The 25,985-nt window shown below is 40.3% G+C and overlaps 1 protein-coding gene across 1 annotated transcript; it reads right to left on the bottom strand.

Moving 5' to 3' along the window:
• Window positions 1-24,982, bottom strand: sestd1 (SEC14 and spectrin domains 1). The gene is made up of 19 exons (XM_074695079.1): window positions 24,683-24,982; window positions 21,427-21,496; window positions 21,211-21,319; window positions 17,099-17,189; window positions 16,899-17,012; window positions 14,221-14,334; window positions 14,039-14,133; window positions 13,895-13,950; window positions 11,248-11,319; window positions 8,658-8,815; window positions 5,503-5,625; window positions 5,205-5,399; window positions 4,939-5,053; window positions 4,684-4,849; window positions 4,489-4,570; window positions 4,280-4,402; window positions 4,004-4,195; window positions 3,787-3,890; window positions 1-1,676 (listed from the first exon to the last, which is right to left on the bottom strand). The coding sequence occupies exons 2-19, from the start codon at window positions 21,494-21,496 to the stop codon at window positions 1,391-1,393; spliced, it is 2,265 nt and encodes a 754-aa protein (XP_074551180.1). The 5' UTR covers window positions 24,683-24,982; the 3' UTR covers window positions 1-1,390.
• Window positions 24,983-25,985: the final 1,003 nt, after the last annotated feature.

Genomic DNA, 25,985 nt, shown 5'->3' with positions numbered 1-25,985 from the left:
TAAAGCCCAGAAAGCGTCTTCGAAAGGCGTCTTTATTTAAGGGATGATGTCGTCAAACAGAGGGGGCGCTATGCAGGACACAGTATTTAGCGGTTATACTTACAGCAGCAGTTATTGGTCAGAAACAGCAACCAATCACAGCGAGGTTTGTTTGTAAAAACTCTAAATAAATACAAAACCAATCAGTCCTGTTGGGATGGAGCCGTGTTAGCAAATGACCACCGGTCTGTGCAGCCGCAGGCGTGTTTTCACCTCAGTCCCTCAGAAATCGTTGAAGCAAACGTCACGGATGCCTTAAATGCATGAGTTCTACTTTAAGTTTTTCTTATTTTTGCTTTTTCTCCTGTCAAAGCTGTTACTGGCAGAGCGTGGAGCTAAAAAATGTTTCAGGAGGAAGAGTTCAGTCAATCTGACGTTGGAAGAAAGTGGCGATGGCGCTAATGAGGCACATGAGAGCCCTGAAGTGGAGCATCAAAGCTTTTCCATCAGGGGATTTTTTTATCCTGTGAATTATCTTTAAAGGGAGCTCAACGTTTACACCTGGAATTAAAAATATCTCTAAGTAGTGCAGTGAAATGGGCCGCGCTGAGGCAACATCCAGGTCGTAAATATGCCAGATTTCTTTTTCTTCTTTGAGAGCTCCTCCATAGGCCACAGTTTTGGATCTGTGTGGGCAGGCACTTCAATATTTAGCTTTTTTATCTTCTTTAAGATCACTTTTCATCTGGTTTGTCACAGTTGGGTGGATGCTGAGGCTGAGGTTGCACAGTTCAGACAGTTTGGTCATTTGCCGTCTTTCAAAGAGACGTCTGAAGCAGATCAAGCACGGACTGGGTGAGAGCTCTCCACGATTCTTCAGGTTCAGTTCGAGATGTTAAAAAAGTTGAGAGGGGATCGGATGAGGCACCGTGTTAGCACCATGAAAGCTCCTGCACGAAGGTAAGCAAACGGCATGCTGGGAAGAATGAGGTGATGTTAGGCCAACACGAGGAGTATTCTTATATAAACAGTTTCAGCTCGACTGATCGTCGGAGCGTCTGGAGACGTTAAGATTAATAATTCCAGTAAATACTTCCAGTATTTTACATTTGTTAGTCCGTTCCATCGCTTCACGACAGTTTTTCCAGAGCAAACTGTGAAAACCTTCGACAGTTTCTGCTGAACGGAAGAATAGCGGTAGAGAAATCTCTTCTTGTCCTCTTTCAGGAAGCATAAGCAGCGAGGCTGATGGGAAATGAAGTCCTGGTGTAAAGAAGTAGCTTCACTACGGATGACTTCCTGCTGCAGAGCGACAGAAGCGACAGGTGGTATCAGGAAACGTCAGCGTTTTCGTCGGCAGCCCTTCGCTAACTTCTTTAAGGCTGCTCGGTTTGATGTCATCGGCAATCCATTAGCAGTCCTGTTTAGCTCTCTCCAAGTCTTCATCCTGCTCCCGCTCCTCTTCCTCCTCCTCTTCATCCTGCTCCTCCTTCTCGCTCAGTTCCTCTCCGATCACATCTAGCCGTGACTCCTGCCCATTCAGCATCTCCTCCTCCTCCTCCTCCTCCTCTTCATCATCGTTGTGGAGCCGGGCCTCCTGCAGCTGCAGCCGCCGCTCCTCCACCAGCAGGAGGCGCTCTCTGACGCTCTCTGCTGCCGCTGCTGTGTCGCTGGGAGTCCCGAAGTACTGCTCGCTCCTGAAACAAGGAGAGTTCAAGTCAGAGGTTTACACCAAATCGAGTGTTTGGGGTCTGCATGTGTTCGTCACAATGTGGGATTTTACCCACAATGCACTGCAGAGTGGGGACACAAAATTAACAGATGTAAAAAGAGGTCAAACTTAAAAGAGGCCACTCTAAGTCTCTTTTCTTGCAAGTGAAGTGTTTGCATCGAATTGAGTGTGTGTGTGTTCTTATATTTATCACAATATGGGGTCTTTACTTTTTTGACGTGTTCACATTTTAGGGACGCAAAAGAAACAGAGTCAAAAGTTGCTTTTTATACAAAAATATTTACCATAGTTACTTTCTGTCCTTTGATTTATGATAAATTACTTCTGTTTTCACACTTAGCCATGTGTCCCCAAAGTGTAGAAAAAGTAGAGACCCCATATTGACTGAATACAAGAACACACATACACACTCAATTTGACATAAACATGTATACAGCTTTCAAAAAGAGAGTAAAAGGTAACGTAAGGTGTTTCACAAGTACATTTTAAAGTCATTCTGCTCAAAATGTAATAAATGTTGATTGTTTTAAATATCCTTTTCGCTGTTTTTTGGTCAAAGAGTCCTCAAAACTACGTCTGGTGTAAACGGGTTTATGAAAAGAAAATGAACCGTTTGGTTTCCTCGCTCGGCTCGGGGAGCGTGTGCTCAGTTCGGTTCAAGTTTTTCTTTTTTCTTTGTTTTACAACTCAGTTTGAAGCGAGTATGAAGCTCCAATCATAAGTATGCACAACACAAGGCGAATGATACAGCAGAACAGTTGTGGGGACGACAATTCTTGCGACTTTTGTGGAGTTTGTAGTTTGAGGTTTAAGCAGGTTCTGAATGAGCAGCATGTGCAATCATGAGTCCCTCCCCTATCCAAAACACAGACAGACCTCACTCGCAGCAGATGAAATCACCAAGTGTGTGTCTCATTAAGACTTCTGGTCCCCAGCCCAGATAAAGGAGAAGGGTTGATATTTAGACATAAATTAAACAAGAATGGACAGAAAGTTAATTCGTAGTTGTAAATTTAGAGATGGGAATTGATAAGATTTTGTCAATACTGATGCCCTTATCGATTCTGCTTGTCGATCCGATTCTTTATCGATTCCTGTTGTGAATTTTCTTGGTTCAAAAAGTAGCTTTATAGGTAAGTGAATAAAATGTAATTGGTCCCTGAGTCTAACTAAACAGAAACAGGTAAAAATTTCACACATTGTGATGTTGATGTTCTGTGTTGTAATATATTGATAATTCAAGTAGGCCATCTAGTGTCTCAAAGTGGTTATAGCCATGGTTTAAGTTGTTTGGAACCTTTCCGTCAGCCACGAGCCTTTCATTAGCCTGTTAGCTTTTAGCATTTGAAATTCTCAGTATTTTTTACAAAGAGTTGATGTGATATGTTTCTGTGATGAAAGTTGAAATTCTATTCTGAAGCTGAAGTTATACTGATGAATGCTAACTGCTAGCATATCATTGTAGTTTCCCATATACATTAGCATCAAGCTTGTGCTATTTTGTTATTTTGGTAAATAAGGTGATTTATACCATTTTGACTGTACTGAATATGAATCTCCTGAGAGAGAGTGATGTACATTTCTTTATGAAGTCAGTTCTTCAGGAAAACTTCAAGCTGAAAAACCTGAATCAGAGTTTTCTTGGGAAACGTTAGCTAACTGCTAAGCTAAGATAGCTGCAGCAGAGTAGGTGACTTCTGGGACAGACAATAGTGACTTTCCTTACTGAGGAGTTGGCATGTTGAAACTAGTAATGTTTCACTCAGCTTTAAAGATGTTTGAAATGGGAAACAGACTCAGTCTTTCAAGTTTTTCATAACTTTACATGACAGAATGGGTTAAAAATAATCTGTTAATAATTGATTATTGAGTATATGGTAAAAATAAAGGTGTCAAAAACAGCAATGTACACCGAACCGAAAAACTGTGACTACAAAACCGTACCGTGGATCCCTAGTATAAACCAAAAGATGGACACAATCAGAGACCAGGTGCTCAGGAAACGGTTGAGGATGACCAAACTTGTGGGTTAAGTGTGTTTGTGTGTGTGTGTGTGTGTGTGTGTGTTACTGTACCCATCAGGGAAGATAACCGGCATGGTCAGTCTGTCCAGCAGAGTTTTCCCTGAAGAGTCGACTTCATCCAGAGACTCTGTGTCCACACATTCCTGCTGTAACACCTGAAGCAAAGAAAAGCCAAAAGTCTTAACGGGAAGTTTCGTACTTTCATCACCTGCAAGAGATCATGTGATCTGTGTTAGCCTGTCGTTTTCAGCCCACTGAGTCCACTCACCCTCTCTGCGGCTGAGTGGAAGTTCAGAGCCAGCTCCAGTCTCTGTTGTCTCTCCTCGGCAGTGACGCTGAACTGTTTCCAGACCCGGTTGAGCCTCGGTAGAGTATCGCCTGATGAACGCGTGGTGCAGCGCAGAGACTGGCAGAGGACGACGGTGGCCTGTAGCAGCTGACGGCCGTAATCATAGGTGCTCTGAATGAGACAGAGGCAGGTTTAAAAAAGCAAATGACCCCTCTTTAATGTTGGATCAAAAGGAAAGATTTACAAGTGCCTCACCTGAGCGACATCCACAAACTTCCTGTGTTTGTCCAATAAGGTCCTGTTCTCCTGGGAGTCGTCACCCAGCCTGACGTGAGTCTTCAACAAAGCATCCATGAGCTCGCCGAGCCACTCCACCGCCTGGAGATGCACAGATCATCATATTTAAAGCTCTGTGTGTGTGTGTGTGTGTGTTTCTGTATCCATGTGCGTGTTTTGATCCTTACCTGAAGAGCGTCCTCCTCACATTTAAAGAGCTGGACCATCTGCAGCATCTTCAGCCTCCTGACGTCCACCATGTCCTCACACCTGCAACACACACAGGAAACAGCTCAATCCACCAGCCTGAGGTAAACGTACATGTCTGTTACTGCCCCCCAGAGGCCAACGTTGGCTCTGCAGCGAAAAGCTGAAAAACTGACCTTTGCTTGCGCAGCTGCATCTCCTCCATCACAGCCTGGATGTGCTGCACGTTGTCCTGCTGCTCTCCAGCTGGACTCTCCGTCTCCTCCAGGGCCCACGTCGGCTGGCTGCACATCTGCTCCATCAACAGCGCCCCCTTCTGTCGCAGTGTGGACAGGCCTGCCTCTGCAAAGAGGGAGAGAAAGAAACGTCACAAAGAGGCTGCTCTGAAGCTGTGAAAATCCTGAATTAACGACGTCCATCAGAGTACGAACCGACACTCTGCAGCTTCTCCTCCAACAGTTTGAGGTTTTGTTGGATTGAAGCGCCATCAGCTGGAGCTACGTCTGCACAGAGCATGCCCAGAAGACCGTCCAGCTGCTGCGACAACTGCAGGAAGAGACAGACTGATGAGTCAGAGTTTATCTCATCACTTTCTGGTTTTATATCTTTGTTTCTGAACAGACGAGCAGCTGTTTTCTCAGTTTAACTCATTAAATTCATCTTTTAATTTGCACCAACAGAAGTTTGTGTGTGTCACCTCCTGGGTGGAGCTGTGGAAACCCTGCGCCGCCTGCAGGACGTTCTGCCGCCCCTCCAGCTGAGCCGCCTGCCTGTAGCAGACGTCGCTGAGCTGCTGCTGCAGAGCCTTCAGCTCCAGCACCTCCTCCTCCTCGCTGGCACTGAGCAAGGCAGCGATCTGCTGGTTCAACTCCACGTACACAGCAAACCACTCCTGCACACACACACACACACACACACACACAGAGGATGAGCAGTGTGTTTACGATGATAACTACCTGCTCTTTGAGTCGTGATCAGACAGGATGCAGACTCACGCTGTGCTGGCTCTCGATCTCCTCGTGTTTCACCTGCAGGGCCTGAGCCGCTCTCATGGAGTCCCCGATCTCCTGCTGAGTCTTTAGGAGCTCTGAACCTGGACCCTGCAGCCAGGTGACCACCTGAGACAGCCAGGGAGAAGAAGACAGATTTATTATCAGCCTGAGAGGGAGAAGCTGCAGCTCTGCAGAGCAACCAGCAGGGGGCTCTCTGGCTCTACATCAAGCTGCGTCAAACATGAGTCTTCAAGTTTCTTTAGAGGTCACTGCCAAGAAACCTTTTCTCTTAGACTCTTCACTGTTTGTAAACAGTTTACCACAGAGTACGACAGTTTGTCGAGCTACGAGAGGAGGTAAACCGCCAAAAAAATACACTTTTTAAACACGTGAGATTGTCATGATGGACTCACAGCTTCATGAGGAATTTGTGAGTGGATGGAAGTTATCAGCAAGAAGACAGATTAGTGGCGTGTAAACCAGAGGAGTTTAAACACACACCTTACTGGATGCTAATGACTGAATTATCTGTCACATTAACTGATGTCAATAAAGCAGAAACAGTTCAAAACCAAAGACCAGCACACAAACCACACTAAAAATGAAATCTTTTCAGTGTTTTGTCTTGTTTTAAGCAAAAATTGTTTTGTTATACTCAAAATGAGCCACATTCACCTGGTCAGTCTAGAAAAAAAGTCTTTATTCAAGTTATTTAAAGACAAAAAATGAGGTCTGTATTTCTTGTAACAAGCTAAAAAAAAATTAAAAATCTCCCAATCGAACAAGAATAATTTGCTCCAAAATTTGCTTGAAAGTAGAATAATGTCTTAGTACAAGAAACTTTTCCTTTTTACAGTGATTCAGACCTCGTTTTTTTCTTTAAATAACTTGAAATCAGACATTTTCCTGGACTGCTCAGGTGAACATGGCTCAGATTAAGTCTAAAAAGACATTTTCAACTCGAAATAAGACAAAAACACTTGATAAGATTTCAGTTTTTTTCAGTCTGAGACCTGGGTCACTATAAAAGATCCAGAAAACTACACCCAGACAGAGCTGCTTGGAACCTATCATAATAATAATGATCTTAAGGATTGATAATCATCATAGATAATAGCCTAAAATCTGTTTCTTTAAACTTCCTCTGAGTATTTCCTCTCCATGTTGACTCCTAAGTGTCGTATTTTGGTCATAACCTCAGCTAACGTTTAGCTTAAGGTCTCCAGTTAGCACGGTCACTCTTTGCTCCTGAACACCGGGTGCAGAGAAGTTGACTCCACAACAAAGTTTAGTTTCTGAAAACGCAAGACAAAACAATCATACATTTTCTATCCTGCTAATAGTTTGAATTTAGTGTTTAACTGGCGTTAACTCACCTGAATGAATAAAGCTAAATGCTAAATGCTAAATGTGTCTTTGTGATGATGCAGGTTGCAAAGGGATCCATGTAAACAGTTTGTATATGTATTTTATTTTGGTAACACTTTATTTTAGAGGACCACAAATTTCATCACACTTAGGTAATAAATAGACAAAGTTTTTCATATTTATTTAAAAATTAGCTCATAACTTCTTGTAAGGCCAATTTCCAACCCCACTCTGGGTGAATATCACATCTGAAGCTTCAGTTGTATCATGTCAAACATTATCGGCCTAATCATAAAGTTTATCATTTTACATCTGATCTCAATTATTCAGATCAACAAACTGGGAACTAAAGAACTTGGTGAAACTAAATAACAAATAGCAAACTATCAACTGCTTATTGGGAAACTGAATTATTGACTGAACATTTCAAAGGTAATTATCAGAGGAAACAATGAAGCTAACTTCTGTTTTCAAAAACTAAGCAGCTATTTATAACCTGCTTCTCTGGAAACAGTAGAAACGTTGGGATACTTTAAAAAAAAATGTACTGGGTTGGGATTTAATTTCAAGTAAATTACTTGCTAATTGTCACTTTCTTATGTTGAAATTTGGAGTAAATTTCAAAGAAACTGGAAAAAAAAACGTAATCTACCAATTTTGACATTATTTCAAAGAAGTTATGCACTAATTTCAAAGAAATAAGAAAAAAATTTATCTGATTATTACCTAAGTGTGATGAAATTTGCAGACCTCTAAAGTAAAGTGTTACGTTTATTTTTCTTCATGACACATTAACGCCAGAAAACTTTTTTAAAAAAGAGGATTAGGACTAAACATATAACAACTGAGGCCTGTGGGAGGTGAGAATAAAATGAGATCATGCAAAATTAATTTAAAAAGGTTTAAATTTATGACATGTCCTTTAAGAGAAGTGGGATTTAGCTCTCAGGAAACAAAAGATTTATCATAAACATTTAATTCATATCAGCAGAGAAAGACACAATTCTCTTATTTGGGCTTAAAAATCACTGAGTTCAGTACGTAAAAGGGACTTTAAAATTAAAGATAAACAAATAAAATCCATCTGTATAATGGTTTTTCTTTCTGCATTTCAATCTCTAACTTGTTTTTCACTTCTTTAATGTTCCTTAAAGCGACTTCTTCAAACAGTAACTGTGTTTGTTGATAAACTCATGATGCTGACGACTGCTGCCTGAAGCTGCAATAAAAATATGTTCAAACGGTCGCAACGACGTGTTAGAAGTTATATTTACATACATACGTTATGATAGAGCTCAAACATCTGGGACAACCTCTCCAGATGTGTGTGTGTGTGTGTGTGTGTGTCAGTATTATGATTTCTTTGTATTTATCAGGTCAGTGATGCCTCAAAGAGCTCCCTCACACACACACACACACACACACACACACACACACACAGTTCGATCCAGAACTAGGCCAACACCCCCCACCTCAAATCCTCCAGGCAAGCGACCGACATGTCTCAGTTACTATGGAAACCCCAGGCCCGTCTCCAAGACGGCGGTGCTACCCATAAACCCCCTGAAGCTGAAAGAGCGGCGTTAACCAGAGCGGCTTCAAATGAAGCGCAGAGAGGCTTCTCACTGAGTCACTGCTCCCAGGGTCAAAGGTCAAAGACGTGATGGTGGAGGAACCAGGACAGGAGGCTTTTAAAGAGTAATGAGGTCGATGCAGACGCAGGGCGACGTGATAAACCCGGGTGTTTACTTTCAAGGGAATCTGTGTGTGTTAACATTTTAAAGTGTTACCTGCATGACCTTGGTGTGGATCTCGTCCAGCTGCGAGCGTTTGTTCCTCTGCCTGCAGAGCTCCTGGTATTTGGTGTACTGCTCCCTGAGTGAGTCCAGCAGCTTCATCACCTGCGGCTGAGCCAGCAGCTCCTCCTCCATGGGGCACCAGGCCGGACCTGGAGGTCAGAGGTCAGAGGTCAGGGTCAGGGTCAAGTGGAAGACTTTTATTCTGCTCTACTCTGAGTGAAAATGTTCATAAACGCTGCGACTCTTCAGTGTGTCGTTGATAAACCATAAGCCGCCTCGCCAAAGCCGCTCTCCTGGTTTTAGGCTCTTCAGCAGATTTTGGAACATGGCTTCAGGGATTTGCTCTCATTCAGCCAAACCAGCATTAGTGGAGTCCTACGGCCTGATAGGTCAGGCTCATAATCAGAGCTCCAGCTCATCTAAAACTGTTAAGCAGGGTTTAGCTGCGGTCAGGGTCAGGCTGGTCCAGGTCGAACTCACTAAGGTCAAAGTGTGACCAGCAAATCTGACAGGAACAGTCTGAAAACAAGATTCATCCATCTGAGACTGGGCTGATTGATAATTAAAAAACAGTCTTTAATTAAGAATTCACATTAATGAGCTGCTTCTTTAATAATTTCAACTTTTTATCCAATGATCATGACTCACTGTCTAATAATCCCAGTTTGTAATCTCACAGGTAACTCAAACCCTTTCACCTCAGAATTTCTGCTTTTATTTCATATGTATGACGAGCTTTTTCACATACATGATTCAACATCTCATAATAGGCAAGTTAAAATCTTAATATGGATTTGTATTTTATAATAAAAGCTAATATTTATGTCTTTTATTTCACAGTTTTAACTTTGAATTTTATTTCTACAGAAGTGGATTACATTAGATTAGATAGCAAAACACATTTCGAGAACATTTCTTCAAAAATTCTGACTTTAAAGGCAGAATTTTTAAGATCGAAGTTGACGTGTAACAAAAGTCCAAATTTTGTGATTTGAATTGGAATTATAAGATCAAAATTGGACTCATGAGATCAAACTTGTAATGATTACATCAAAGACAAATCTTGAGATCACAGTCAAAGTTATGAGTTTAAAGTCGGAGTTATGACATCAAAGTTGGAATTGTAAGATCAAAGCGGGAAATATGTCATCAGAATCAGGATTATGAGATCAAAGTCAGAATTATAACATCAAACAGAATTATGACATCAAAGTTGGTATTGTAAGATCAAAGTCAGAATTTTGAGATCAAAGTCGAAATTATATGATAAAAGTTGAAAATAAGATTATGACATCAAAGCTGAAATTTAAATTATATAATCAAAGTCAAAATTGTGGGATAAAAGTTGGAATAATGACATCAAAGTTGAAATTGTAAGATTCACGTAGGAAACATGAGATCAAAGCCAGAACTAAAACATCAAAGTTGGAATTGTGAGATAAAAGTTAAAATCATAACAAAGCCGGAAATATGTCATCAGAATCGAGATCATGAGAACAAAGTCAAAATAAAAACATTAAAGCCGGAATTATGACACCAAAGCTGAAATTTAAATTATATCATCAAAATCAGAATTGTGAGATAAAAGTTGGAATTATGACGTCAAAGTTGGTATTGTAAGATCAAAGTCCGAATTTTGAGATAAAAGTAGAAATTATGACATCCAAGTTGAAATTAAAACATCAAAGCCGTAATTATGACATCAAAGTTAAAATTTAGATTATGACATCAAAGTCTGAATTGTGACATAAAAAGGGGAATAATAATGTTAAAGTTAAAATTATCATATCAAAGTTGGTGTCGTGAGATTAAAGTTGGAATTTCAAACAAAGTTTAAATTCTTAGATAAATTTTAGATTTTTGAGATCAAAGTCAGAATACTGAGATTAAATTTGGACCTTTGAATTTTTTCTGTCAGAAATCTGAGTTTAATCCTGTAATTTAATTTCAAGTTAGAATAATAAAGTCATTTAATTTTTTTTTTTAACCAACAAACTTCCTGAAAGATATTTCCAGTGGCTCTTTTCCTCTTCCTTACATACTCCCTCACCTTTTGTCCTTGTGGTGATCCTCATACTCAGTTTTATTTTGTTAAAAAGCAGAAATGTTTTAAAATCAGTCTTAGTGCTGCAGGTCTGAGAAGTTCAAAGTGTTTTTCTTTTTTCTAATTTAACATAACTGCATTTCCTCTCTCAGCTCACACACTTTGTTGACCCTTTTGGTATCCGGGGAAAAAGCTTTGAGAGCTAATTAATGAGTTTGTCCGGCGTAATGCCGTCTCAGGTAACAGCTTTAGCCGGGGTTGTTTGAGTGTAAGCTTCACAAAATCCAATAAAGAGCTGGACTCAGTCGATAACGTTAGTCTGATGTCTGACAGCAGCTCTGCACGGAGGGGGATAATTCACGTTTGAAGCTCTGAAGTCAGAGTGGTGTTCAGTCACTGAGTCGTCTTCACGCTGCAGCGAGTGTGACGGACGTCCAACAAACAGATGATTGTGCAGAAAAACAACAACAAACAAACAAAACTCGTTCATGTTTCCCTCAGTAAGACACCTCATCCAACCCACAGCTGCTTCCTCACCTCCCTGTCCTCCCCCGCCTCCCTCCGAGCCGTTGAAACGTCGCTGCTGCAGCTCCGACAGCAGCTCATGACCTGCAGACAGAAAGAGGAGAACGCCGCCGTTATAAAAGCATCAGAAACAATCAGACGCCACTGTTTGCCTACACCATGTTACATTACGAGAGGAGCTGGTGGAGGGAGGAGGGTGGCACCGCAAACAAAGACTCCTTTCACCTCCACCCGACACACACACACACACTCACACACACAGAGGCCGCTCAGTACAGTTAGCGCAGCCATCCATCACTCAAACAGCTTTAGTGTCTGTTTAGCTCCGGGTCCTGGAGACAGCAGACTAAGTACCAAAGACCCCCTCAGCTCCAGGTCAGGGTGAGTCCAGATCAACACGCTGCCAAGAAACCTCAGTGTTCACAGTCACGACTTTAATCGCTACGTAGAGCGGTGAGTGAAACACAGATCAGAGGTTACATCCAGAGTTAATGAGCAGGTAGGGCAGAGACACGGCGAGCAGGATGAGTTATTACCTGAGCTCTCAAAAAGCTTTAAAATATTCAAGCAGAGACTCGTTTTTTCACTTTATGCAAAAGAAATGAGGCTGATTTCTTTACAACTTACAACAGAGTATCTGCTGAAATCCTGGGGTTCATTTCAAAACCTTTTCAAGACTTTTTTAAAAACCTTTCAAAAAATTTAAAGCCCTCAGACTTTAAGCTGTTGTTAGCAACTCATCCTTGACACTTGTAGTTTACATTTTAACAGAAATAGGTAAACTATAAAGAAGGCTTTAAACAATAAATGAAACTAAAAGCAGGTTTGTCCCCATTCCCACAACAAGTAACAGCAGTTATTCAAGGAGAACCTGCAGAAAAACAAGACTTTGTTTCATCATTATCAAAATTTAGGACAAGGTCCTGAGGCAATCTCGCTCAGAGTTCGCCTCCAACTCATTGTTCCCTGTGATTTACTTTGCAGAGCCGATGGACTTCCATGATTCATCGTCTAAAATCCTGCGTGTTAGTCTCGCCAAGCTCCGATTGCTGACAACAACTGGTCGAATGCTTAACGGACCAATCAGGGGACAGAGGTGAGAGCTGAAGATGTGACAATGGCGGGAAGTGACTGCACATTTGAAAACAACTAGGGCTGCAATGACAAATCAATGAAACCGATAAAAATCGATTAGCAAAAGCCGGATTATTTAGCAACTAGCTGAAGGTGCATTGCTGCCACCTACTGGACTGGAGTGTAATTACCTGGGCTAAGGGGCTGTAAACATCACATGTGAACAGATCAGCGAGGCAAAAGAGAAGCCGAGCCAGCACAGAAGTACAACTGCAATGATCGAGCTCTTAAAACACAATCATGCTCGTCTCATCGATGACGAGCCAGGAGCTCGCAGCGAGGGGCGGAGCTACAAAATCCCACATACACCCCTTCACATGTTGTGAAATGCATGGTGTGTCTTTAAGGACTTGTTTAGTCTCTTTATTAAATCGTCACCCCGTTTGAAAACCACTGGGAGTTCATTAAACCAACATTAGCATTAGCATTAGCTGCTACAGATAGTGGTAGGGCAGAGGGGGTGAACTGTTTGACCTGCAGGTGAAAAGATTGAGGACACATTTTATTTATTTGCCTTTTTGGCCCACTAAGTTCTTAATCTGATGATATAACAAGATATTTTCTGTTATTTTGCTCAAACTGTTGATTCTTTAAGTGATAAATGTAGCATCTGGTCAGTTTTCTGGTCAGCTTCTATGCTCCAAATATCTGGAACAAGCTGCCAGAAAATATCAGGTCTGCTGAAACTCTGAGCTCATTTAAATCCAGGTTGAAGACCCACCTTTTTACAGCTGCCTTTTATTGGAGCATTTTAACAAATCATTTTAATATCTTGTCTTTAATTTTGCACAGCAAATTTTATCTTATAATCTGTTTTTATCTTAAAATCTGTTTTTATCTTAAAATCTGTTTTTCAAATCTGTTTTAAAATCTATTTTAATCTTTTGTTTGTTTGTTTGTTGTTGTTTTGTTTTATTGTATCCTTTTAATTAATCTCCTTTTTAATTGAATTTTAATTGTTTTCTATAATTTGTTCTGCATGTAAAGCACTTTGAATTGCCTTGCTGAATTGTGCTATAGAAATAAACTTGCCTTGCCTTTAATTATGTTCAAGTATGTTGTTTCTTTGTTTATATCATTAAGCAAACAATAGTCATCAACTAAAACAACAATCCATGTTTGGTTTTTGCGAATTTTGCTTTAACGCATTATCATCCTTTTTTTTGATTAATCGATTAATCGATTAATCAGAAATATAATCGTCAGAGTAATCGATTACTTAAATAATCGTTGGTTGCACGATAACCAAAAATTCATGGATACTTTGGAGTCAAAGCTTGAATAAAATCTAAAGTCTCATCAAGTCACGATCAAGATTTTTATGACACTTTTTAAGGGTCTTAAATTTTTCACAACTGATTTATCAACTTTAATACTCAAAGGCCCCGCGGACGCCCTGTACAACCGTTCACGTCTGAAAAACAGCTTCTTCTCTAAGTCAGTGTTTCTCATCAGTGAGGAAACAGTTTGTTAGAAATGAAGGGCACATTAAAAGGATTTTAAAGTGAGGGGAAACTTTATTTACCCGTCTGAAGAACAGTCTCAGGGTCGAAGGACGGCAGGAGAGCACAGTCAGCTGATCTACAGGAGGAGAGAAAAACACAGGAAATGATAAAATGATCAATCTGAAGTTATTAAACTTGAAACTGAGGCTGTTTTTGTGACTGACTTCTCCTTGTCCACCGAGCTGCTCTTTTCGCTCTCATTGATAATCGACAACTCGTCCAGCAGCGACGTCGACTCCTTTGTGAACTTCTCAAAAACCTGCAGCGAGTCATCAGAGAAACTTTCAGAAAATCAGAGAAATAAAACAAAAAAGTAATCTGTCAAACTGATAAACGTGAACCAGACCAGTCTCTTGTTGAGCCAGTCGCTGTGGTCGTAGTCCAGACTGCCTCCAAAATCATCGGTCAGCTGACAGGGCTCAATGTAACGGGTCAGCTTATTGGCTGAGACCAGGATCACCTGACAGGAAACAGAAAGAGAGGAGATGTTAAACCAGAAACTGTTCTTTGCTCCGTTTGTTGCTCCGTCCTCTCAGTCACTCTTTTATTAACTGCTGCCTGGATTTATTGAGCTGAATTAATGATGAGCTGTGACTTCATTATCTCCACATAATGAGGCAGTGGAGATTTTCCTCATAATAAAAAAACGCTGTGTCCACAAAATGCTGGAGTGTCCATGCGGAGCCGTGTTAGAGTCGATCATGTGAGGACGAGGAGGAGAAGTAATAAAGCTCAGACACATGACTCGTGGATCCTCACTGTGTGTGGGAGGGAGGGCGTCTAGTATCTTATCATGATTCACAGCTCGATTAAACCTCTACTTTTCTCTCCTGGTGTTTCAGAAACTCTAATTTCAGCCTCTGTCTGAAACACTTTGTTTGAGCTGCTTGAGTCTCTTTAAGACCTTTTATTCATTTTTAAAAATACTTCTGTCCAGACGTAACCAGACAAATCTGCTGATGAGTGCGGCTCGAAGCATGCCAAACCCATAGGTGGCAGTGTTTTCCAGACGTGAAACCCGTGCCAGCCAATAAGGGTGGGAGAAAAACCTAAAACCGATATATCAGGATTTTTTGTTTGGCAATATCAAAACCAAGATTTTTTTTTTTTTTTCAAATTAATGTTCTTCATTTCTGTCTTTGTTTATAAACTGGATTGGAAAAAAGTTCCCACTTTTCTCCAGCAGAGGGCGAAATGTTTCTCTCTGACTCACGTGATGTGCATTTTATGGAAAAATGTGGCTCCTGATGTAGTCTGTAGACATTATTGTCATCAACTTTTTCACATGGTCTGGTGTTAAAAAGCAAACTAAGAATCGCAAACATCGAAGACTCAGTTTCTTGGCGTAGCTAAAAGCTAACAGGCTAATGAAAGTCTAATGGCTGAAAGAAAGGTTCCAAACAACTTAAACTACTGCTATAACCACTTTTAGACACTAGATGGCCTACTTGAATTATAAATATATTATAACACAGCACATCAACGTCACACTGGGTGAAATTTTTCCTGTTTCTGTTTAATTATGCCCAGAAATATCCAGACTCAGGGACCAGTTACATTTTATTCACTTACAGTATAAACTCAATTAAATGTTGTTGACACAGAAAACCTGTAAAGATACTTTTTGTACCAAGAAAATTCACAACAGGAATTGATAAGGGCATCAATATTGACAAAATCTCATCAATTCCCATCCCTAGTTTTGCATGACCACAACTTCCTTCACTCTGATTGGCCAGCCCTCTGGAGGCCTGTCAGGGGGAGGGGCTATGGGCAGACCTCGGTGTTTGAGGCCCAATGCTCCAACGTGTCATGAAGCAGTTTAGAGATCCTCATGTGGTGACGAAGATCTTGTGAAGATCTTGTGAAGATCTTGTGATTCTTAAGTCAACAAGTCCTGGTTACAGATTGTATCTTTAATCCTGAGTCACAAGACGAACGCTGCCTCAGCTCAAAGATCCTAAAGTTTGGAGACAGGACGTTCAGTGTTCAGCTTCTTTAAACCTCCTGGGAAAACAAACTGATGTTTGTTTCTACCTTTAAAGAGTTTGACCCTTAAAAAGACTCACTGGTTGATAATCTCTTAAACCTGTGTGTGTGTGTGTGTGTGTGTGTGAGTCTGTGTGTGTGTGTCACACAGCTGCTGCTCGGTGAGTGTCCTCCAGTTGTCGCTTCAGCAGATGACACAGAAACTTGACTCGACTCTGATTGTTTACTGAAATGTTGGGTCAGACTGTGGAGCAGCTGGAAGACACACACCCCACAGTGACATCCAAACACACACCCACACACACACACACACACACACACTCATTCCATCGATAAGATGAGTCACATTGTAACACCGTGACTGGAATCTCCCTCTGACAGCTGTGTGTGTGTTCAGAGAGGGTCCGGATCAAAATAATGAAAAACAGAGATGCTTTCACATTAAAATACTTAAATATCCCAGGTTCCCTAAACGCACCACCAAGGACAGCTTCGCCGTTCACCGTCATAACTCCATTTTAACCCAAAAAACTGGTCTTAACATGGACTCTGATTGGATTATCTATCTGCAGCAACTTTCTACACACCCGCCAACTCGTCCTGTTACTGTGGCAACGATTGCAGAGCCAACATGGCGGCTGAAATCTGGGTCACAGTGACTACTGATCTCTGCCGGTAAAACCATCTGTTATAATAGAGAATGGGGCTGGCCAAAAATCACACACACACACAATACACTGACACACACACACACACACACACACACACACACACACACACACACACACACAAACGCTGGCTCAGGTTTCCAGCAGCACCCAGGACAGTGGGTGATGCTCGAGGTAAGAACAAGCAGCTCGCTTTGTTTTTGTTTGTTATAAAACACCAACACGACCTGGCGCAGTGTGTGTGTGTGTGTGTGTGTGTGTGTGTGTGTGTGTGTGTGTGTGTGTGTGCGTGTGAGGTTTGTCCAGAAACAGAAAACACTTCCCTGTCTAATAAAAACCAGCCTCAGACTCTTCATCCTGGACTCACCTCGAAGCCCAGCCGGTCTTTCTCCTTCCAGAAGCAGAAGTGCGTCACCTTCTTATCCCAGAATTCATCGGGCTTGACCACGCAGACCAGCGACACCTCGGCAGGGATCACGTTCTGAAACAGCAGCAAACATCCTCCTCGTTAAACGCTGTGACTGAATAAGGCTCGTCGTTAAAGAGACCTGAAAACCAGGTCCGTACCTGCAGCATGAGCACCACCGTCTTCACGATGTTCCACTGAGACTTCCTCCCGTCCACGATGACGGTGAAACCTCGAGCCTTACACTTCTCACTGCAAAGACACCAACATATGCATGGTTTGAGTTAGATTTACACACAAGAAGTCAAGAAGAAAACAGACACAATAAAGATCTGATTCTGGTTTCTGGAAACTTCAGGCTGCTCTGCCTGGAGCTAAATGGATGAGCTCCTCTCTCACTGATATCTGAGCTAACTTTTTGACTCTGTCAGACCAACACTGACACCAGGATCAGTTTCTGAGATTTTGCTTTTGTTTCTGTATCTGTCAGGAAAAACAGTTTCAGCTGTTTCAGCTTTAACTAGAAGAAAAAAAGTCCATTTCAATGTTAATGTGACCCCAGAACTGACGTCGACTAGCCGTCAAAAGTGAGGGGCATTTTTTTTAAGCTGTATGAATCAAGGTTATAATAGTTAACTAAAATGAAACTAAAAACGAAAACTAAAATTTAAAATACATTGCAGTTAACTCAAACTAATAAAAACAAGAAAAGAAAACGATAAGTAAACTAATTAATTATTAAAACTCATATTATATTGTTTTATATAATTTATGTTTATATTATTTTTATATAATTTATGTTTATACTATTTTATGAAATTTATGTTTATATTATTTTTTTTGAAATTTATGTTTTTATTATTTTTATATCATTTTTGTTTATATTTTTTATACTAAGTTTATATTATTTTCTTGTGTTTAAGGCAGCAGCCAACATTTCAGTATCAGCATTGACTGAGCAGTGAGCTCTATGTTGGACTGGAAAATAAACTGTAGCTATTACAAAATATCTACTCTGACCTTTTTGAATCCTTCACCTGGTTAATAAGGTATGAAAAACTAAAACTAAACTAAAACTAAGCCTTGTTGCAAAAATCAAAACTAAATAAAAACTAGAATGCCTGCTCTAAAACTAATTAAAACTTAACTATAATGGGAAAAAAAATGTCAAAACTAACTAAAACTAAACTACAATGACAAATCCAAAAACTATCATAACCTTGGTATGAAAAAAACATTTAAAATCAATAAAACCATCTTAAAATTGAAGATCAGTTTCATTTTTAGGTGTTTTGGGATTTATTTTGAAAGGACAGCTGAAGAGAGACAGGAAATGTGAGGAGTACAGCGGCAGCTAATCGTTAGCCTCATAGCATAATAGCCTAGGTCAATAAAATGTAAATAAATAAATAAATAAATAATATATTTAATAACTATAAATATATGAATAAACTGAAACTATAGAAATAATAATTATAGCAACAAAAAATAAATAAAAAAAATCTAAATTTTAACATTTCTTTTCTGAAAACCCTGAAATATGATTTAGACAAATTGTGCTATAAAGCTAACGTTATAGCTGCAGCAGGGAGTCGAACTAGTAACCACTGCAACCTCTGAAGACAACTTGGTTTATGGACCAGTCAAATGATAACAAATGATGTCATTTTAGCAGCCACGCCCCCTTGTGCGGCCCTTTTAAGGCAGAGATCTTCTTCGCCATGCATCTCAGAAAAATTTTACGCAAGTTGAATATTTCTTACTACTTTAAATGCACCAATCGATCGGTGCCAATTTCCTTAATTATTTGGTGATTGGCCCATCCTCACAAATGAAACTGATCTTATAAACCTCTAATTGATAAGATTTTGTCAATACTGATGCCCTTATCGATTTTGATTATTGATCTGATTCTTTATCGATTCTCTTATCAATTCCTGATGTGAATTTTCTTGGAACAAAAAGTATCTTTACAGGTTTTCTGTGTCAACAACATTTAATTGAGTTTATACTGTAAGTGAATAAAATGTAACTGGTCCCTGAGTCTGGATATTTCTGGGCATAATTAAACAGAAATTAAATCATTCAAGTAGGCCATCTAGTGTCTCAAAGTGGTTATAGCAATAGTTTAAGTTGTTTGGAACCTTTCTGTAGTTATGAAGTTAGCCATGAGCCTTTCATTAGCCTGTTAGCTTTTTACATTTGAAATTCTCAGTATTTTTTACAAAGAGTTGATGTGATATGTTTCTGTGATGAAACTTGAAAGTATATTCTGAAGCTGAAGTTATCCTGATGTATGCTAACTGCTAGCATATCAATACAGTTTCCCATATACGTTAGCATCAGGCTTGTGTTTTTTTGTTATTTAGGTAAATAAGGTGATTTATACCATGTTGAATGTACTGAATATGAATCTCCTGAGAGAGAGTGATGTACATTTCTTTATGAAGTCAGTTCTTCAGGAAAACTTCAAGCTGAAAATCCTGAATCAGAGTTTTCTTGGGAAACGTTAGCTAACTGCTAAGCTGCTGTTTGGGAAGGACGCAGCATGGAGTGTTAAAAAGTATAAACGCTACACATGTTCTTTCGTGCTGATTCTGTGCAGAAAGCATGACTCAGCTTTAAGGGAAGCTCGCTTAAACAGCCAGCCCAACAGCGCCACCTTCCTTTGTTTATGACACTGGTAGCCAGAGTCGTGTCTCACCCTGTCAGGATTCTGTTCTGCACAATCACAGACCAACCACACGGGATCTCTTACTTCAAACTTAAGCTCCAAACACAGATGAAACATGTTCGTGTTTGTTCTTCCTCTGGTTTCTGTAACAGTTCAGAATCTCCTTTTCGAGGCATCGTGCAGAAAAAACGGATCCCAAACCCAAAGTTTGGTTTCAGATACAGTTTTATGACCTTCCCGGGAGCTCAGAACATGCTCAGACTGTAAACTAGCACAGCTGGCAGGTTTACAGCTCCTGTTCCTCTGATGTCATCTCCATAATTCATGAAAACACGGCTCCCGACACGTTGCTGCCGAGCTCCTGGGGCTCAGCGTTCCCTTCAGTCAGCTCCATGTTTTCACAAAAGATGCAGGAAGAACAAAAAGACCTTCAGAGCTGAAGTACAGTCACATTTAAGACGTAGACGTGTGTGTGTAGACGTGTGTGTGTGTGTGTTTTCGCTGCATCAGACGCGGTGTGTGAACAGAAGCTTAGCAGAGTTTATTTGAGCTGTTTGTTCACGTTTAGCACCGAGGCCCGTCCAACCTGCAGGTACCTGGAACAGACTGTTGAAGGCGTCTCAGAGAAAACAAAGTCCTGATGAGTGATGAGAGCTCAGAGCAGCTGCTGACACCTTCACTGCAGTTTTTAAACGGGGACTGAATCATCTGTCAGACCGCCAACAGTTACCGCCGTCAGGAAACATCATGAATCATCCCAGACTGAGAGAGTCGAGTACGAGACTCAGAACATGGATTGATCTCATGTTTGGATGAAGACGCTTCAGTTTAAAGAAGAGGGAACTCCTCCAGACCTGTCTCTGGAGCTTATGAGTTCAGATCCTGGACTAGCCCCTGGTCTAAGAGTCTGGGTCGACTCGTGTTTGAGCCAAATCTGAAAAACCTGATCTGGACCCGACTGGAATCATCCTGAAAGCCTGAAGCTGAACGAGCTGGATCCAGACCAAGACACAGAGAACAGATCTACAAAGAACAGATCTACTGAGAACAGATCTACAAAAAACAGATCTTCAAAGAACAGATCCAAAAAGAACAGATCCAAAAAGAACAGATCCAAAAAGAACAGATCTACAAAGAACAGATCTACAAAGAACAGATCTACAAAAAGAACAGATCTACAAATAATAGATCTACAAAGAACAGATACCCACAAAGATCTGATCTACAAAGCATAGATTCACAAAAAATAGATCTACAAAGAACAGATCTACAAAGAATAGATTCACAAAGAACAGATCTACAAAAATAGATCTACAAAGAAAAAGTTAGGAGAGAACAGATCCACAAGAATAGATCTTAAAAAAATATATCCACAAAGAACAGATGTACAAAAAACAGATCTAGAAAAAACAGATCCACAAAGAACAGACTCTCTACATGTCAAAGGTATTAAGATAAAAAGCCTTCAGTGAACAGAATAGCTCACACACCAAAGTGCTGCTGCTGCATGTGTGTGTGCGTGCGTGCGTGCGTGTGTGTGTGTGTGTGTGTGTGTGTGTGTGTGTGTGTGTGTGTGTGTGTGTGTGTGTGTGTGTGTACCTGGGAATGCTGAGCAGGTAATCCAGTGTGTCGCTGAGCTCCTCCATGCTGGTCTGATCTGAACTGAGAGGGATGGTCAGGATCAGACCACTACGCCGGTCTTTACCCCCTGAAGAGAGACAAAACAGAGGTTAGACAGAAGAGACCTTACCCAGGTGTGTGTGTGTGTGTGTGTGTGTGTGTGTGTGTGTGTGTGTGTGTGTGTGTGTGTCTTACCTGACAGGAACGCCAGCTTCTTCTTGAGGACTGGGAGGATGTTGGACGCTTCCATGGTAACGTTGGACATCTGTGAACACAAACACGTAAACAGAACTCTGAAACGGGTCTGGATCGGTCCAGCTTACATCAGCCCTGGTCCACAGACCCAGGAACTGGTCCACACAGGTGGCCTCAAACTCCTACAAGACCTCGGGTTAAAATACTAGTCCTATGACAAGTCCAGCAGCTCTGATACTCGTTCATAGCCGAGATACTGGACCAGGTCTTCAGATTCTGGTGTGCACATGGAAACTAGTGGAAAAACTGAGTCACAAGTCCAGAGTCTCTGGTCCCAAAGGATCAGACACTTGTCCTCATGTTGAGTCCACAACCTCAGATCCTAGTCTATGACCTCAGATACCAGTTTATAGCTTTAAAACCCCCCTACAGGATTAAAACCTGGTCTATCTCTGGAGACCTTCAGTCCACGGCTAAAAGCTGAGACTCAAGATCCCAGGAGCAGAGACTACAAGTCCAAAAACTGGTCTAGAAGTTAAGATACTGGTCCAAAATCTCATCCTACCGCTAAGAGACCATCCGGCAACTCGCCAAGACTAGTTCACAAGTTAAGACTGGGTGCCAGGTTTGGACACCAATCCTTAGACCAAGACTCCAGACAACTGTTCCTGGTCTGCAGATTCTCAGTTAGAGATTCAAACACAAGTCCAAAGACTCAAATCCAAGTCCAGATCACATCAGAAATCCACCACATCAAACATTTGACACAGGTAAAATAAATCCTAAAGTTTTAGACTCGAGCCCACAGGTTCAAGCCTTCAACAAAGTCTGACACAAGACTGGATTCTGTGGTCCACATGAGCAGACTACTGGTCTACAAGTTCAAAACCTGTCCCTCTGGCTCACGCACCAGTCCACGGTCTCAGACGAGTCCAGACACAACCCACAGCCTCAGATTCAAGTCGTTCTTCTGGCACCAGACCAGCAGCTCAGACCCTCCTCCACAGACTCAAACATCAGTCCGTCACAGCAGGACTCTGTGACCCAGAAGCTCCCAGTCCACGAGGAAGATCATGTTAAAAACACATCTACATTAATATGACCGATAAATACAGTCAGCTCTGACAGTTTCACGCTGTAGCTGCTCAGAAACACCACAAACCCCTGATGAAGCGCTACATGACTACAGCACAGACAGCAGCTCTGTGGTTTTCCATAAAGATTTACGCTCCGCTGGCAGCTCTCCCAGAAAAATCAGATCTGTCAGCTTCATGGACGTGTTGGTGCAGTTAAGCTCTGAGAGGGTAAAGCATCATAAATCAGCAGCTTACACTCAGCTCAGTGGATTGACATTTTACTGAAATAGTAAATAGATTAATCAGGAATGAAGAGTTGGTCAGATGAAGCCGTACGTTAATTTCACAAAGATTGTCAAAAATCTCTTTCTCCAAACTTTGACTCTGAGTTCAGTTCTCAGCCTTTATTTTGTCTTCGTCAATGTTTGATAATCATTGACCTGTTCAGGTTTCTTTCCGGAGTGATGTCGTCCCACAGTGAACCAAAAGTTTCACCTGAAGCTTTGAGCAAAAGTCAAAGTCTTTGGGATCAATTTTTAACTTTCCTCTCAAGTCGAAAACACACAAGCATCCCACTCTAATTTTATTTTTATTCTTGTGTAGGTATATTTAAGTGTTTGTATGTGTGTGTTCTTTCTCCTGTTAGTCCTTCTCTGTTCCTTCTGTGGTTGTTTTTTGTCTATACCAGGGGTCTGCAACCCTTACTTTCAAAAGAGCCGTTTTGCCTCAGCTCACCTGGATAAAAAGTCATTCAGGAGCCGAAAAATCTACTTTATCTCCACATTAAGACAAAAAAGTGTATAATCAGGTGAATAATTATCTAAACGAGAAGTTTTAGTGTTTATAAATTTGTACAAGTTTTTTATTTTCATTAACTTATTTATTTAATTTATTTTTTAATAAATTTGCAAATTTCAGAAAAAAATAAATTCGTAGTGTCATAGATTTTGTATATTTTACAAAATTTGGAAATTGAAAAAAGATAAAAAATTTGCAAAATAAAAAATGAATTTTAAAAAATGTACAAAATTTCAAAGAAATTGATGAAATGTCATAAATTTGCGAAAAAAATAAAAATAAAAATAATGCAATTTCAAAATTTTGCTTAATTTCCAAAAATTGTAAAAATTTTCTAAAATTGCAAAAAAGATGGATTTATATAAATAAATTCAAAAATATGCCAAATCTTAAATAATGTGGAATTCTTTTTCTTAATTTGCAAAAATGTCAAAAATTGAAAATAAAAATAAAATAAAAATAAAAATAAATTTAAAAAAAAAACTACAAACAAATCACAAAAAAATTAAAGCTTTGTTTCAAGAGTTGATGCATTTTTAGTCCAAATTTTATATTATGATTTTACTTAGTGTCTGTGTTGTTATCATTAAAATATTAAAAGCCCTTTATTTTAATAATATTTTTAAAGTTACAAAGAGCCACTGCAAAGGAGTCAAAGAGCCGCATGAGGCTCCAGAGCCACAGGTTGAACACCCCTGGTCTATACACCGAAAAAAATCTATAAATAAAAGATTGAAAACACACGAGTAAACTTTTAAACTACATTATTAATGAGTAAAAATTGTGGCACCTATAAAACCAACACTTTTTCACATGAGTGGACTATTTCCCTTCATAATAAACTATAAAAACAAATAAACTTTGAGATATTCCACTTAAATAAACAACTCAGCTGTTTGTTTCTCTTGAACTGAAGCACATTAAGTTCAGACTTTAAAAGAAACTATTAAGCATTTTAAAAAAACGTCTTTTATATTTCTAGATGTTAATGTTTTTTCAAAAAGAAGATTATTTAAATTAAAGAGCTAATTAATTAATCCCACCATCAGGCCTGCAGTTTGATTCCTGGTGGTGTTAAAGTAGGAGTGTGTCACAGAGTGTGTTACTGCAGTATCAGTCAGTCTGTCCTGCCGCAGGGCTTCATCTTCATCCTCCTCCTCCTCCTCCTCAGCCTGCCTGCGGCCTGGCTGCAGCTGCAGCTGCAGGACGGCCCGGCCCGGCTCGGTTAGTCTCGGCTCGGTTCGGCCCGGCTCGGCCCGGCCCACAGACACAATGACCTACATTCAGCAGCTGCGGGCTGCGGCGGCTGCGGTTTCTCGCCTCCCTCCCTCAGCTCCAGCTCCAGCTCCAGCTCCCAGCGTTGATGAGGCTGATTTTCTTACCTTCACTCAGAGCTGCAGCATTATACTGTCCCGATTTTCTCTCTTCTTCTCCTCCTCTGTTCCTCCTTCGTGCCTCCTTCTCCTCCGCGGCTCTTCCTCTCCTCCTCTCCCTCCTCTCGGGTCTCTTTCTCCGGGTGAGGTTTGGTCTCTTCTCCCTAAAATCCTCCAGATATCTCAGTTTCTTCTCCGCTCGTTTCAAACAACAGTTCAGACACAGCGGCAGCAGCAGGCGTTGGACCTCGCTGCTCTGCGCAGCCTCAGTGAAGCCGCAGTAATGAATTCCACTTCCTGTAAAACTGTATTTCAAAATAAGAGCCCCTGGATCCCTCGGAGCAGGGGCCTCGTGTTCAAAGACTTGCGTCGATTTCTGACTGAAACTTCGTGAACGCTCAAATCCAGAAAACGTCGTTCGCACAAATATACGGTGGCCGGTAGGTGTCTGTATTTTTTATTGTCTTTTTTTCTATACATGCATTTGACTTTTATTTCATTATTTTTGTATATTTGTTCATGTTTTTAACTTGCTCTTTATTTTGTTTACTTTGTAAAGCGTCATTGAGGTTTTAAAAAAAGTGTGGTATAAATAAAAAAGTATTATGATTTTTATTATCAACACAAATTAACAGAAGTTAAGGGCAGTTACCCAAATGGACACAGAAAAGTAGTGAAAGTAAGTCAATCATCGTTTTCTTTTTTACCTTCACCTATTTAGTGCTAACATTACTTATTCATAAGTCTAATCATAAGATGTTTTTTTTTCTTTTCTTTTTTTTGTTAAATAAAGAAATAGTAAAATTAGGGATATTACAAGCTAAGACCCCTACAAAGCTTTAATTATCATGGATGTTTTCTTTTTTGTTTTTGTTTTTGTGTTTTCTCTTTTGAAGATGTGCTGTCTCATTTTTCTTTTTTTTATATTTTCTTCTTTTTTGCACTTTTGGGCTACCATATAATAATTAATTAAAATTGTTTCAAACTTTGAATATCAAACTGTGTGTTTGTTTGTGAAATTGCTTCAGTTGTGTCAGGATCAGTTGTGGCTGTAAAGTCAAAAAAGGTTAACTCTATGCAAAATTGTTTCATTTTAAAAAAAAAATAGAGCTTGATTTTATTTATTTACTTTTTAAAGCTTAATTTTGGTCGTTCTTTTTTTTCTCAATAAATACGTTTCGCATGCTTTTGTTTTGGAATGTTTTGTAGTTGTGTTTCCGGTAAAGCCCGTGAAGCTTCATCTTTCACAAGCCGGGTATCCGGGGCGGGGCAAATAAGGACAAACCACGCCCCATTCCGTTCAGACTGGGGC

The sequence above is a fragment of the Halichoeres trimaculatus genome, unplaced genomic scaffold, assembly GCF_033239565.1.
Source record: "Halichoeres trimaculatus isolate MK-OKI-2021-1 unplaced genomic scaffold, fHalTri1.1 fHalTri1_scaffold_19, whole genome shotgun sequence".
NCBI classification, from domain to species: Eukaryota; Metazoa; Chordata; class Actinopteri; order Labriformes; family Labridae; genus Halichoeres; species Halichoeres trimaculatus.
The sequence above is the reverse complement of the archived record's forward strand: the minus strand, read 5'-3'. Positions and strand labels throughout refer to the sequence as shown.